The 14,759-nt window shown below is 44.0% G+C and overlaps 1 protein-coding gene across 1 annotated transcript in view; it reads left to right on the forward strand.

Annotated features, from left to right (window-relative positions):
- Positions 1-14,759, forward strand: part of smg6 (SMG6 nonsense mediated mRNA decay factor) — a 234,938-nt gene that overhangs the window by 405 nt on the left and 219,774 nt on the right. The window contains 5 exon segments of the mRNA XM_059971511.1: positions 42-286; positions 288-500; positions 502-1,436; positions 8,449-8,641; positions 11,752-11,862. Coding sequence (XP_059827494.1) covers positions 42-286; positions 288-500; positions 502-1,436; positions 8,449-8,641; positions 11,752-11,862 — 1,697 coding nt within the window.

Below are 14,759 nucleotides of genomic sequence, written 5' to 3' on the forward strand. Positions count from 1 at the left end.
ACGGGCACAAGGGCTCAGTGTGGAGTCACCTGCTGGCTTAGGCAACGAGGAGCTGGTGAGGAAGGTGGAGGAGCTGAGACTGGCAGATGGCGGTAAGGCTGCCTGCCCTGGCAAGGACCATCTGGAGGACCGAGAGAAGATCCAGCCAACTGTGGGGGCCAAACCTGGGAAGAGGGAGAAGGGGAGGAGAGGGGAGAGGGAAGATGGTGCAGACGAACCTGTGGACAGTCAAATTAGCCGCTTACAGGCCAGGGTGGAAAAAACAGGGGGACCCTCCAAGCGCTACTTCCAGGTCTGACAAACGCAGGGGCCGCAAGCGTACCTGCAGTACGAGTTCCGCAGGAAGCACCAACAGTCTGGATGGTCCTCAGTGTCAGCACCGGCCTGCTGATGGGGAAAGGAAGAGGACAATGGGGAAGGACAGGAAGACCGCTGGTGAGCGGAAGGAAAGGTTGAGACCTTACAAGCAGGTTTCAATCTCTTCTACAGACTCTTTGGAGGGAAGACGTTGCTGAAGAGAACAGAGCTCACACACCTGAAAAGTGGAAAACTTTTGAGAAAGAGCAGCCAGTTGGCAGGGACAGTGGGTGGTCCAACTGCAGGACTACAGAGGACAAGGCCTTGCCCAAGGTTGTGCTTGACAGTGAGACTGTAAGTAGAGCGACTGTTACATCCAAGTTAAACTCCGAGGAAAAGACTAAAGGGAGAGGCAAAGCCAGCAGACCAGTGTCCAATCTCAGCCTGTCAGCAGGCAAGTTCCATCAGAGCCCAGAGAGAAGGGAGAACGTGGAAGAGCCCAGAGGGAAGGGACGGGGTATCTTGGTCCTGCCTGCCAACACCGATCTATTGTCCACAGCACCCGGGTCTCCAGACGCCCCACAGGCGGGGCCAAGGCTCCTCTTTGGCCGCAGCTCCCGCAGCCGGGGTCGAGGTGGGACGTCCCGGCGTCTTTGGGACCCCAACAATCCCGACCAGAAACCTGCTCTGAAGGGGCAGGCCACCCCGTTGCACTTCTTGGACACTGACGATGAATGCAGTTCATCCTCCCAGGGTGAGACCTACTCCTCATACTCACACCCGACCCCCACGGCGTACTACAAGTTCCAGAACTCGGACAATCCGTATGGTTACTCCAGGACGGCAGTGACTGGCCCACAGTATTCCTATGGGGCGTACCCTGTACCCTATCAGATAGGTGGTAATAACAACCTCTTCTCAGCACAGTATTACCCGGGCTACCCGCCTCCACCATTGGTCGCTCCTTACCAGGCTGGGCAGATGAACCCTGAGGAGGTGGAGCAGCACGTGCAGACCCTGCACCACCAGGAACTGGGGAAGCTGCTGCGCATGGCAGACAACCAGGAGTTGCAGCTGAGCAACCTGCTGTCCAGGGACACTGTCAGCAAGGATGGCTTGGAGAGGATGGCCCAGCTCAGGTGAGTGGCAGACTCCGATTCAGACTTAGTAATCACATACAGTGAACTGCATCGCTTTGTGTCAACAACTAATGCACTCAAAGGATTAACGCAAAGTGATTCTGCAGATTAACATACAAAATGCTGCAGGAATTCTGCAGGTCAGGCAGCAACTATGGAGGGAATAAACACTGGACAGTTTGGGCCTAGACCCTTCATTGGGCCGGGGGAAGAAGGCAGAATATGAAGGGGGGGGAGGAGGACAGGAATGTGGGCGTATGGAATGAAGTGAGAAGCTGCGAGCTGATAGATGGGAAGGAGGTCGGGAGGAAGGTGATGGATGATGGTAGAATGAAGTGGGAAGCTGGAGGGGAGTGATAGATAAGAAAGGGAAATGGCTGAAGAAGGAATCTGGTTACTAGGGGAGAGTGGAAGAGTGGACCATGGGAGAAATAGAAGGAGGTTGGGCACCAGAGGGAGGTGATAGGCATGCAAGGAGAAGAGATGAGAGCCAGGGGAATGGAAAAAGAAGGAAGTGGGGGAGGTAAAAGAGAAGTCGATGTTCACCTAAGGATGGGCTTCACAATTGTTCCAAATTAACTCTCCCCTAGTTTCTGTTTGTCTACTGTCCTATGAGGTCCGTAAGAAATGTGCGGTCTGTCACCTAACCAGACTCATTACCCATCACCAGGTTCAGCTGGACTTCTATTTATTGATTAAAGTAACCCTCCTGGATGCACCAAACAAACTCTACCCCATCTAATTCTTTTGCACTAATGAATTTGGAAATCAGAGATGCAAAGGGACTTTGAATCCTATTGCAGGATTTAAAGGTTAATTTGCAGGTTGAGTCAGTAACAAGGAAGACAGTTAGAATTCATTTTCAGAGGTCTAGAATAAAAAAGCAAGGATATAATGCTGAGACTGGTCAAACTACACTTGAGTATTATGAGCACTCAAGGGCCACATATCTAAGAAGAGATGTGCTAGTATTGGAGAGGGTCCAGACGAGGTTTACAAGACTGATCCCAGGATTGAGAGGGTCAGCCTGTGAGGCGTTCTGGGCCTGTATTTGCTGGAGTTTGGAAGAATGAGGTGGGTTCTCATTGAATCCTATTGAATATTGAAAAGTCTAGATAGAATGGATATGGAGAGGATGTTTCCTGTAGTGGATGAGAGAACACAGACACAGTTCAAGAACATTATTTTAGAACAGCTGAGGAGCAATGTTCCCTCTAATTTTTAGTAGTCAGTGTGCGCAAAGATCTTATGTTGTGCAAATTTTTTTCCTGTGACAAAAGTAAGTGCACACTGAATGTACACATGGCAAGGTTTATGTAGGTTTACAAAATATTTGACATAAAACTGCACAGAATAACAACAAAATAACATACATTTTTAAGTCAGTTACTTTTACTCTCTCCTGTCTTTAGCATTTACCCATTCTCTGTAAACTCTATCGACTAATAGAACTTCCATCCAATCGATAGCTTTTGATTCTCATCAACATATCCAAATGAACGTTCACCTAAACGGTTTCTCATCTTGTTTCTGAGTTGATTCATTAGGCTAAAACCTCGCTCACAATCTGCACTAGACGCAAGAAAGGTTCCCCCAAAGTCCCATCAACCGTGCAAGGACGCAAAACTGTTCATTTTGAAGTACAAATGCCACCATTTGAGCAAAATTTGAAATCAGTTTGGATTTAATTTTTTCTTGCACAGAAACTTTGAAATCATCAAACTGTCTATTTATTACAGTATTTTCACTGACTCAATATTTTTTAGTTTTGATTTCAGATTTCCAACATCTACTCTGTTTTGCTCTCCACTGGTCTATGATCAGTTGGTTTGGGTAACAGTATAATAACGATCCTTTGGCACCAACCCTGTTTACAGGAAGGGACAGTCAGCAGTCCTGAAATTTCCTCTTTGCTTTATATTTCACCTTGCTCAACAACTTACCTACTTGGAGATAATCCCCTTACTATTTGGGGTGCCACAGTAGTGAGTGGCTATAGTGATGCTAATACAGCTCTGGGTATCAGAGTTGGAGTTCAATTTCATCACCATCTGTAGTAAGTTTGTATGTTCTCTCAAGAGTGCATGGATTTCCTCTGGGTGCACCGGCTTCCTCCCACAGTCCAGAGACATGCTGGTTAGTAGCTTAATTGGTCATTGTAATTTGTCCTGTGATTAGGCTAGGGTTAAGTAGTTGGGCAACTAGGTGGCACTATGGGCTGGGAGACCACGCTGTATGTTTAGATGATAAGAAGTAAAATCATGATATTTTAGACATAAGGCATTAATTTGTTCATCGCCAAATATGAAGTCACAATCTGCAATTGTGGAGAAATCAAAAGCTTGTACCTCATCTTTAGGAGACCTTTCTTCTAAATGAACACAAAGATTATTTATAAAAGTCTACAGCGAACTTATGTCTACTGTGACATTTTCTTCATATTGGCAGCAGAACTTTCAACAAATTTGCAGTTCTTTTGCACTTCATGCCCTTCGCTTCTTTTGAATTCGACATAGTGAATCAATGTTTTTTCAATAAAAACTTAGTAAGCTATCTACAGGATTTGTAAACTTTACGATATGAATACTGTCCGCCAAAGATGGCTGCCACCGTGTTGCAGCTGTACAAACCGGAACAGGAAAGGTGAGGTGACGTAAATTAGTGACGTGCATTGTGGCATTTGAAAAACCGACTAACTAGTTAACAGAAACATTTAGCTAAAAGATTATTTTCAATAAGTATAATTATTACTACATTATTTTAGGTAACTAACCTTTTGTGCACACATTAATTTCCTTTCTGCGCTGGTTCAGCTTAGTGGGAACACAGCTGAGGAAAAATTTCTTTAGTCAAGGTGGGAATCTGTGGATTTCATTGCCATGGATGGCTATGGAGGCCAATTTGGTATATTTAAGTTGGAGGTTAATAGGTTCTTGATTGGTCAGGGTGTCAAAGGTTACAGGTAGGAGAATGGGATTGAGAAGGGTAATAAATCAGCCATGATGGAATGATGGGGCAAACCCTGTGGGCCAAGTTCTGCTTCAGTATCTTATGGCCTGTTATGTCATGAAATTAGTTATTTTGCAATACTGCACTATATATAACATACTATAAATTACAATAAGATTATAAAAAACAACAAATAGTGCAAAATAGTCAGGTAGTGTTCTTGGGTCGTTCAGAAATCTCGTGGAAGAGCGATCATGATTGTGTGATGTTTGGCCACTGATCAGGATCCACAGAGAATTCCCCTGGAACAGCCAGGTGGCAGGCAGAGTTTCCAGGGGTTTAGTGGTTCATTATCGCTGTTCATATGACAGCATTCAGTGCACAGACAAAGTTATTCAGTCAAATTTATTTCTAATTGTAGGCAAGTGAACGTGCAATTAGCAGCAAGGTGCTGAGGTAGAGGCGACGGGTTCCTGAAGTTGAAATTGCGGATGGGATATTTATTAGAACAGAAAACTGAGGGAAGCAAATAAAACTGCAAATGTAAATCTGAAATAAAACCAGGATGTTCCATTTCCTTGGAGAGAGGTGTGGTTTCTGGTTGAAGTTTCCATTAGAATTGTGTCCTTCTCTGCAGTTAATAGCTCGGTTTTAGCTGGAGCTGGTGAATGGACTGCCTCATTGCTTCTACCTTTGTCTGTTCTAACTGAGGTCTGAGGGACTGGGCACCTGTACAAATGGGAACTCTGTGCGGAGTGAATGGCAGTGTTCTTTCTCCTCTGCTGGAGTGGGCAGTATCTGAGGGACTTGAGGCGATATTTAAAAGACGGAGTGGAACTGAGGGAAGGTTTTAATTTGTCTACAAGTGAGTTCTGGCAGTCAGGGACTTACTGTTTATTTAAATAGTGCAAGGGTTCCCAACCTTTTTATGGCATTGACTAATAACATTAAGCAAGGGGTCTGTGGACCGCAGGTTGGGAACTCCTGATTGAGAGAGAGTACAGTAACAGGTCTGTCTGGCCCAATGAGTCTGCACCGCCCGAGTACACCCATGCGGCCAATTAATTTACTAACTGCTACGTCTTTGGACTGTGAGAGGAAACTGGAGCACTCTGAGAAAATCCATGCTGTCATAGGGAAAACATACAAACTCCTTACAGACAGCGATGGGAACTGAAACCGGGTTGCTGGCGCTGTAATAGCCATGTGCTCACCCCTATTATACCCTGCCACCCACAACTTGTCTAAAGCAGTGATACCCTTGCTATATTTAGAAGCTTTGAGAGCATTAATGGGGCAGGAATAAGGGTGCTCCTTTGAGTCTTCTCCCTCATTCCTCCCACATCTACTTGTGTCATTTTCTAGCATTGTCAACAAAAGTAGAGGCTCTGCAGGAGGGTTAAAGGGTCAGTGCAACATGTTGGGCTGAAGGGTCTGTACTGTACTCCCTTAACAAGTCTGCGAGACTGATCCATTCTATGCTTTCATCTGACATGCTGGCATACAGTAGACTAAGAACTGGGAATGGATTCAAAATCCCAAAATAAACTGAATGATAACCTGTAAATTTTGAGTAATGTTCAGCAAAACAGAAGCTCAGTTCTATTGGCAAGGACTTTACCTGGTTCAGTTTTGTGTACTGTCAGATCTGCAGAGAAACACGTTTAAAGGAACAATTCTATCAGTTTCGTTTCATTGATAGATCTGCCTTTTGGTTGACAGTGAAGTAATGTTTATATACAGTGGCATACAAAAGTTTGGCCACCCTGGTCAAAATTTCTGTTACTGTGAATAGTTAAGTGAGTAGAAGATGAACTGATCTCTAAAAGTCATAAAGTTAAAGATGAAACATTCTTTTCAATATTTTAAGCAAGATTAGTGTATTATTTTTGTTTTGTACATCTTTAGAGTGAGAAAAAGGAAAGGAGCACCATGCAAAAGTTTGGGCACCCCAAGAAATTTGAGCTCTCAGATAACTTTTACCAAGGTCTCAGACCTTAATTAGCTTGTTAGGGCTATGGCTTGTTCACAGTCATCATTAGGAAAGGCCAGGGGATGCAAATTTCAAAGCTTTATAAATACCCTGACTCCTCGAACCTTGCCCCAACACTCAGCAGCCATGGGCTCCCCTAAGCAGCTGCCTGGCACTCTGAAAATTAAAATAAATGATGCCCACAAAGCAGGAGAAGGCTATAAGAAGATAGCAAAGTGTTTTTAGGTAGCCGTTTCCTCAGTTCATAATGTAATTAAGAAATGGCAGTTAACAGGAACAGTGGAGGTCAAGTTGAGGTCTGGAAGACCAAGAAGACCTTCCGAGAGAACTGCTCGTAGGATTGCTAGAAAGGCAAATCAAAACCCCCATTTACCTGCAAACGACCTTCAGGAAGATTTAGCAGATTCTGGAGTGGTGGTGCACTGTTCTACTGTGCAGTGTCACCTGCACAAACATGACCTTCATGGAAGAGTCATCAGAAGAAAACCTTTCCTGCGTCCTCACCACATAATTCAGCGTCAGAAGTTTGCAAAGGAACATCTAAACAAGCCTGATGCATTTTGGAAACAAGTCCTGTGGACTGATGAAGTTAAAATAGAACTTTTTGGCCGCAATGAATAAAGCTATGTTTGGAGTAAAAAGGGTGCAGAATTTCATGAAAAGAACACCTCTCCAACTGTCAAGCACGGGGGTGGATCATTCATGCTTTGGGCTTGTGCTGCAGCCAGTGGCACGAGGAGCATTTCACTGGTAAAGGGAAGAATGAATTCAATTAAATACCAGCAAATTCTGGAAGCAAACATCACACCGTGTGTAAAAAAAAAAGCTGAAGATGAAAAGAGGATGGCTTCTACAACAGGATAATGATCCTAAACACACCTCAAGATCCACAAAGGACTACCTCAAGAGGGGGAAGCTAAAGGTTTTGCCATGGCCCTCGCAGTCCCCCGACCTAAACAAAAGAATTCCCGACTTTAGCAAGGGGTAATTGATGTATGGGAGCTCTGTACTGGGATTGGACATGGGGTAAGTAAAGTGTGGGAGCTCTACTGGGATTGGACACTGGGTAAGTGATGTGTGGGAGCTCTGTACTGGGATTGGACGGGATAAATGATGTGTGGGAGCTCTGTACTGGGGTTGAACACGGGTTAAATGATGTGTGGGAGCTCTGTACTGGGGTTGGATACGGGGTAAGTGATGTATGGGAGCTCTGTTCTGGGATTGGACACAGGGTAAGTGATGTGTGGGCACTCTGTATTGGGATTGGACATGGGGTAAATGATGTGTGGGAGCTCTGTACTGGGACTGGCCACGGGATAAGTGAAGTGTGGGAGGTCTGTATTGGGATTGGACATGGGGTAAATGATGTGTGGGAGCTCTGTACTGGGACTGGCCACGGGATAAGTAAAGTGTGGGAGCTCTACTGGGATTGGACACAGTAAGGGATGTTTGCGAGGTCTATACTGGGATTGGATGAGGGGTAAGTGATGCGTGGGAGCTCTGTACTGGGGTTGGAGATGGGGTAATTGGTATGGGAGAATTTAGTTTTACGAGGGACTGAGAATGTGCTGGGGATAGTCGCCTGGAGCTGCCATGTTTCCAGCACCAATCTCATATGCTCACAGCTTACTGATCCTAACTTTTCAACGTGGCCTGAAACCGGAGCATCTAGAGGAAATCCACAGAGTCATGGGGAACAGAGGTGGTAATTGAACTCTAATCGCTGGCACGGTATAGCAGACTGCTAACCGCTGTGCTACAGTGGCACCCAAGCCAAGACTGAGTCTCTCTGGAAGCTGTGGACTGAGGTGGTTGTGTCATTTGGAATGATTGTTGGTGTCTGGGGTTTATCACATCTGAGTACTTCACTGCAGGGTGTAGCCCATATCGACAGTGAAGTCCCTTGATGTTGTGCTGTAGGATGTTTGATTAATATCCTTATTGCACGGAGCTGCAGCTGCTGTGAATCTGATTCAGATCATGGCTCTGAAGCATTAACTCAGTTCCTCTCTCTGCAGGGTATATGAAGTGTGTTCTGTTATTAAATCCTTCCCTCTTTCTCCTCTGTAGGGCAGAGATTCTGCTCTTGTATGAGCGTTGCATTCTCTCGGATATTGAATACTCTGACAATCAGAATGTGGAGCAGACAATGTGGAAAAATGCCTTCTACCAGGTCATTGAGAAGTTCCGGCAGATGCTCAAGGAGCCTTCTGGAGACAACGGGGTGGAGATCCGAGGGAGGCTTTTAAAATTATTGGATGAGGTGAGGATATGTAGAGGAAACTTAACATATAGATGCAAGACAAAATTTGTGATGCCTTTTCAATTACCTGGTTTTCTGCATTAATTACTCATAAAATGTGGTCTGATCTTCATCTCAGTCACAATAATAGACCAACACAATTTGTTTATACTAATAACACACAAATAGTTGTACTTTTCATGTCCTGATTGAACACATTGCAGAAGGTTCACAAACTTTTTCTTGCAACTGTAGATCTTCAAATTTTTATTTGCTGTAAGTGTTTCTCATCAGCCAGCTCCTCTCTGACCCTCTTTCCTTTTGTCCTCTAAACCGTCGCCCTTTTTGTCCTTGCTGTTTCCTTGCTTTCCTTGCCTTCGCTGTTCCGTTATGAGGTCAATTTAAACACTGGCCTAGATGGTCTGTGAAGACAGGGTGTCGGTTGGAACGAGAGCTGATTTTGTTCAGTCTCCGTGGTGGTCATCTCCATGGTGCTGAGACTATGAAGACTGCCCTGGTTGCTGTGCGCCATGCCCACTACTATGATGAGCAGATAAAACGAAGCTTCAGGCTGCCCTGGGGTCTGATCTGAGGACTCAGTTTTGGTTTGGAATGCTTTCAGTTGCTTCCATTATTTGCATGATTTTTTTTCTGCTTTCATTTTTATTTTTACTCTTGTTTTCTTTGATTGGGTTCTTTCTGGTTTCTTGCATTGTGGCTACATGCAAGCAAATCTCAAGGTTGTATAATTTATACATGAATCTTGAATCTTTTTTTCCCAGTTAAATACTAACATTTGACATGGTTCATACATTAACATAGAACATTACAGCACAGTACAGACCCTTCAGGCTACAATGTTGTGCCGACATACTCCCAAGTGGAATCTACCCCTTCCCACATCACCCTTTATTTTTCTATCATACACGTTTCTTAAACGTCCCTAATGTATCTGCCTCTGCCACCAGCTCAGCAGAGTACTCCATGCACTCACCACTCTGTTTTTGTAAAAAAGAACTACCTCTTCCTTCAATCATCTTAAAATTATGCTCCCTCGTATTAACCATTTCCATGGTGGGGGGGAAAAGATCTATGTTTGTCCACTTGACTTATGCCTCTTATCATCTTAGACACCTCTATAAAGTTACCTTCCTTTTCTCCAGAGAAGAAAGCCCTTGCTTACTCAACCTTTCCTTATAAGATACAGTTGCAGGAAAGAGTTTGTGAACCCATTGCAATTGCCTGGTTTTCTGCATTAAGTATTGTACTCAAAAACTGTGGTCTGATCTTCATCTACGTCACAATAGACAGACACAGCCTGTATAATACTAATAACACACAAGCAATTGTACTTTTCATGTCTTTATTGAACACATTGTTTAATCATTCACAGTGGAGGCTAGAAAAAGTATGTAAACCGTTTTATTTAACAACTGGTAGAACCTCCTTTAGCAGCAAATATCTTCAAGAAACGTTTCCTGTAGCTACTGATCAGACTTGCACAATGGCAAGGTGGAATTTTAACCATTCCTCCATACAAAACTCTTTCAGTTCACCATTATTTCTGGGATACCTTGCATGAACAGCTCTCTTCATCTCAATTGGGTTAAGGTCTGTACTGTAATCTGGCCTTTTCAAACATGAACTTTTTTCTTTTTAAATTATTCTGTTACTGATTTGAGTTTCTGGTCATTGTCTTGTTGCATCATCCAACTTCTATTAAGCTTCAGGTGACAAGCCGCTACCCTGACATTTTCCATATAACCATATAACAATTACAGCATGGAAACAGGCCATCTCAGCCCTTCTAGTCCGTGCCGAACGCTTACTCTCACCTAGTCCCAGTGGCCCGCACTCAGCCCATAACCCTCCATTCCTTTCCTGTCCATATACCTATCCAATTTTACTTTAAATGTCAATACTGAACCTGCCTCTACCATTTCTACTGGAAGCTCATTCCACACAGCTACCACTCTCTGAGTAAAGAAATTCCCCCTTGTGCTACCCTTAAACTTTTGCCCCTTAACTCTCAAACCATGTCTTCTTGTTTGAATCTCCCCTACTCTCAATGGAAAAAGCCTATCCACGTCAACTCGATCTATCCCCTCTTTATTTTAAATACCTCCATCAAGTCCCCCCCCATTTTCCTGTAAAATGCCTTGACACAATTTGAATTCATTGCTTCCTCAACGATTGCAGGATGTCCAGGCCCTGAGGCAGCAAAGCAGCCCCAAACCATGATGCTCCTTCCACCGTGCTTCACTGTTGGGATGAGGTTTTGGTACTGGTGTGCAGTGCCCTTTTTCATCCAAACACAATGGTGTGCCTTTCTGCCACCAAGTTCCACTTTGCTCTCTTCTGTCCACAGAACATTGTCTTAGTAATGTTGTGGAACATCCAGGTTGTGTTTTGCAAACTTGATACATGCAGCAATGTTTTTTTTGAGAGCAGTGGTTTCCTCCATGGTGTCCTTCCATGAACATCATTTTGTTCAGTGATTTTCTCATAGTGGATACACGAAGAGAGACTTTAGCAAGTTCTAGAGATTTCTGCAGGGCTTTTGCTGTTACCCTTGTTTTCTTTTTGACCTCAGTATTGCAGGTTTTGCTCTTGTTGTGATCTTTGCAGGACACCCACCTCTAGGGAGAGCAGCAACAGAACTGATTTTCCTCCATTTGTAGACAATACCTTTTGTAGAAGGCATTAATTCGGAGATTCACATAGCTTTTTGAACCTAGACTGATTGTTTAAATGATGTAATCAGTATTAATGAGAAGAAGTATATTTGCGTGCGATTAGTTTTGGCAGGTTGTGCTTTTCTGTTATTGGGACTTAGATGAAGATCAGATCACGTTTTATGAGTAATTAATGCAGAAAACCAGGTAATTGAAAAGGTTTCACCCACATTTTCTTGCAACTGTGTGTTCAAAGGAAGGGTACTTGGTTAGGTGAGGGGTATCATCCAGTAAAAGCTGTGGCTTGTTTCTGCCCTCCTCAGTTGAGGGGTACAGTATTTCCTTCTCCATTTTCAGAGGAAGCGAGAAGGATTGTGTGTCCTGATGCTGTCAGTGCAAAGTGTGCAATGTGTACCAAAAGCCAGGCTTGTGATCCCAAGTCTGTTTCTGTTTTAGGGAACCAGCTTCTTTGAGAACCTCCTGCACAAGCTGCAGGTCACGTACCAGTTCAAACTGGAAGACTACATGGATGGGATGGCCATACGTAGCAAGCCTCTTCGTAAAGCGGTGAGTAGATATAGCTTTGAAACAGGCCCTTCAGCCCAAATGGTCCATGCTAGCATGCTATCTTCTCTGCTAGTCCATTAAGTTGCCTGCATTTGGCTCATAACCTTTTATCTCTTCCCTTGCATGTACCTATCCAAATGCTTCTTAAATGTTTCAGTTGTACCTGCCTCAACCACTTCCTCTGGCAGTTTGTTCTAGATGCTCACTACCCTCTATATAAGGAAATTACCTCTCAAGTATTTTTAAAATCTCTTCCATGTTAGCTTTTATCTGTGCTCTGTAGTTTTGGACTCCCCTACCCTGGGGAATGGAATGTGGCCGCCCACCATATCTCTACCTCCCATGATTTTATAAACATGTATGAGGTCACCGAGTGTGACCAACCTCACCCTATAACTTAGTCCCTTTAGTCGTTTTATGAATCTCTTGTGCACCTTCTCCAATTTGACAATATTTTTCCTGTAACAGGGTGACCAAACTGTACACAATACTTCACGTGTGGCCTCAACACTGACTTGTATAATTGTAACATAATGTCCCAACTCTGAAACTTGATGCCCTGACTGACAAAGGCCGCATGCTAAACACCTTCTTCACCATCCTGTCTACTTGTGCAGCCACTTTCAGTGAACTGTGCACTTGTACTCCCAGCTCCCTCTGTCCATGACACTGGTCAGTACCCTGCCATTAACTGTGTAGGTCCTAATCTGATTAGACTGTCCAAAATGCAGCACCTCAGACATATCCAAATTGAAATCCATTTGCCATTTCTCAGCCTATCTCCCCAACTGATAGAGATCTCTTTGTCATTCACTAACCTGCTTCAAAGTCAATGATACACCCAATTTAGTGTCATCGGCAAGTTTGTCAATTGTGCCATGTTCACATCTAAATCTTTTGTATAAATAATGAATAACAGAGGTCTCAGCACTGATCCCTGGAGCAGCCCGATAGTCACAGGCCTCCAGTCATAGAATCAGCCTTCAACCATCACCCTTTGCTTCCTGTCATCGAGCTAATTCTGAATCCACATCACCAGCTCCCCCTGAATCCCACGTGACCCAGCCTTCCAGATCAGCCTGTCTTGTGGGACTTTATCAAAGGTTTTTTCATACATTGCCAATAAAAAGTATTTAGCCCCCTTTGAAAGTTTTCATGCTTTATTGTTTTCAACATTGCATCACAGTGGATTTAATTTGGCTTTTTGACACTGATCAACAGAAAAGACTCTCGTGTCAAAGTGAAAACAGATCTCTACAAAGTGATCTAAATTAATTACAAATATAAAACACAAAATAATTGATTGCATAAGTATTCACCCCCTTTTAAATGTGTATTTAGTAGATGCACCTTTGGCAGCAATTATAGCCTTGAGTCCGTGTGGACAGGTCTCTATCAGCTTTGCACATCTGGACACTGCAATTTTCCCCCATTCTTTACAAAACTGCTCAAGCTCTGTAAAATTGCATGGGAGTTGTGAGTGAACGGCCCTTTTCCAGTCTTGCCACAAATTGAGGTCTGGAGTCTGACTTGTCCACTCTAGGACATTAACTTTGTTGTTTTTAAGCCATTCCTATGTAACTTTGGTTTTATGCTTGACGTCATTGTCTTGCTGGAAAACAAATCTTCTCCCAAGTCGCAGTTCTCTTGCAGACTACATCAGGTTTTCCCAGTATTTTGCTGCATTCATTTTACCCTCTACCTTCACAAGCCTTCCAGGGTCTGCTGCAGTGAAGCATCACCACAGCATAAACGTTAACCATGCTTCACGGTAGGGATGGAGGTTTTTGATGATGTGCAGTGCTTTGCTTACACCAAACATAACCATAGAACCATAGAACACTATAGCACAGTACAGGCCCTTCAGCCCTTGTGCCGACCCATATAATCCTTAAAAAAAAGACGAAAAAAAACCCTCCAAAGAGAAAAGCCCCAGCTCTGCTAATCTTGCTTCATATGACTTGTTCTCCAAACCAGGCAACATCCTGGTAAATCTCCTCTGCACCCTCTCCATAGCTTCCACATCCTTCCTATAATGAGGTGACCAGAATTGAACACAATACTCTAAGTGCGGCCTCAGAGATTTGTAGAGTTGCGACATGACCTCTCTACTCTTGAACTCAATCCCCCCCGTTAATGAAGCCTAGCATCCCATTGGCCTTCTTAACTACCCTATCAACCTGTGCAGTGACCTTGAGGGATGTATGGATTTGAACCCCAAGGTCCCTTTGTTCATCCACACTCATAAATAACTGACCATTAATCCTGTAGTCAGTCTTCTGGTTTGTCCTTCCAAAATGCATCACCTCACACTTGTCCGGATTGAACTCCATCTGCCATTTTTCTGCCCAACTCTGCAGCCTGTCTATATCCTCTTGTAACCTTCGACAACCTACAGCTCCATCCACAACTCCTCCAATCTTCGTGTCATCCGCAAACTTACTCACCCATCGTTCCGCCTCTACATCCAGGTCATTTATAAAAATCGCAAATAGCAGGGGTTCCAGGACAGATCCCTTTGGCACTCCACTAGTCACCGACCTCCAGGCAGAATACTTCCCTCCACAACTACCCTCTGCTTTCTTCCTTTAAGCCAATTTTTTATCCAAACAGCCAAGTTTCCACTTATCCCATGCCTCATGACTTTCTGGATGAGTCTCTCATGAGGGACCTTGTCAGATGCTTTGCTAACGTCCACATCAACTGCCCTACCCTCATCAATTTCTTTTGTTACCTCTTCAAAAAACTCAGTCAGGCTCATGAGGCACGATCTTCCCTTCACAAAGCCATGTTGACTATCCATGAGTAGACTGTACTTCTCCAAATGCTCGTAGATCCTATCCTTAAGAATCCTTTCCAGTAGTTTGCATACCATTGACGTAAGACTCACCGGTCTA

The sequence above is a fragment of the Hypanus sabinus genome, chromosome 6 (genome assembly GCF_030144855.1).
Source record: "Hypanus sabinus isolate sHypSab1 chromosome 6, sHypSab1.hap1, whole genome shotgun sequence".
Classification (NCBI taxonomy): domain Eukaryota; kingdom Metazoa; phylum Chordata; class Chondrichthyes; order Myliobatiformes; family Dasyatidae; genus Hypanus; species Hypanus sabinus.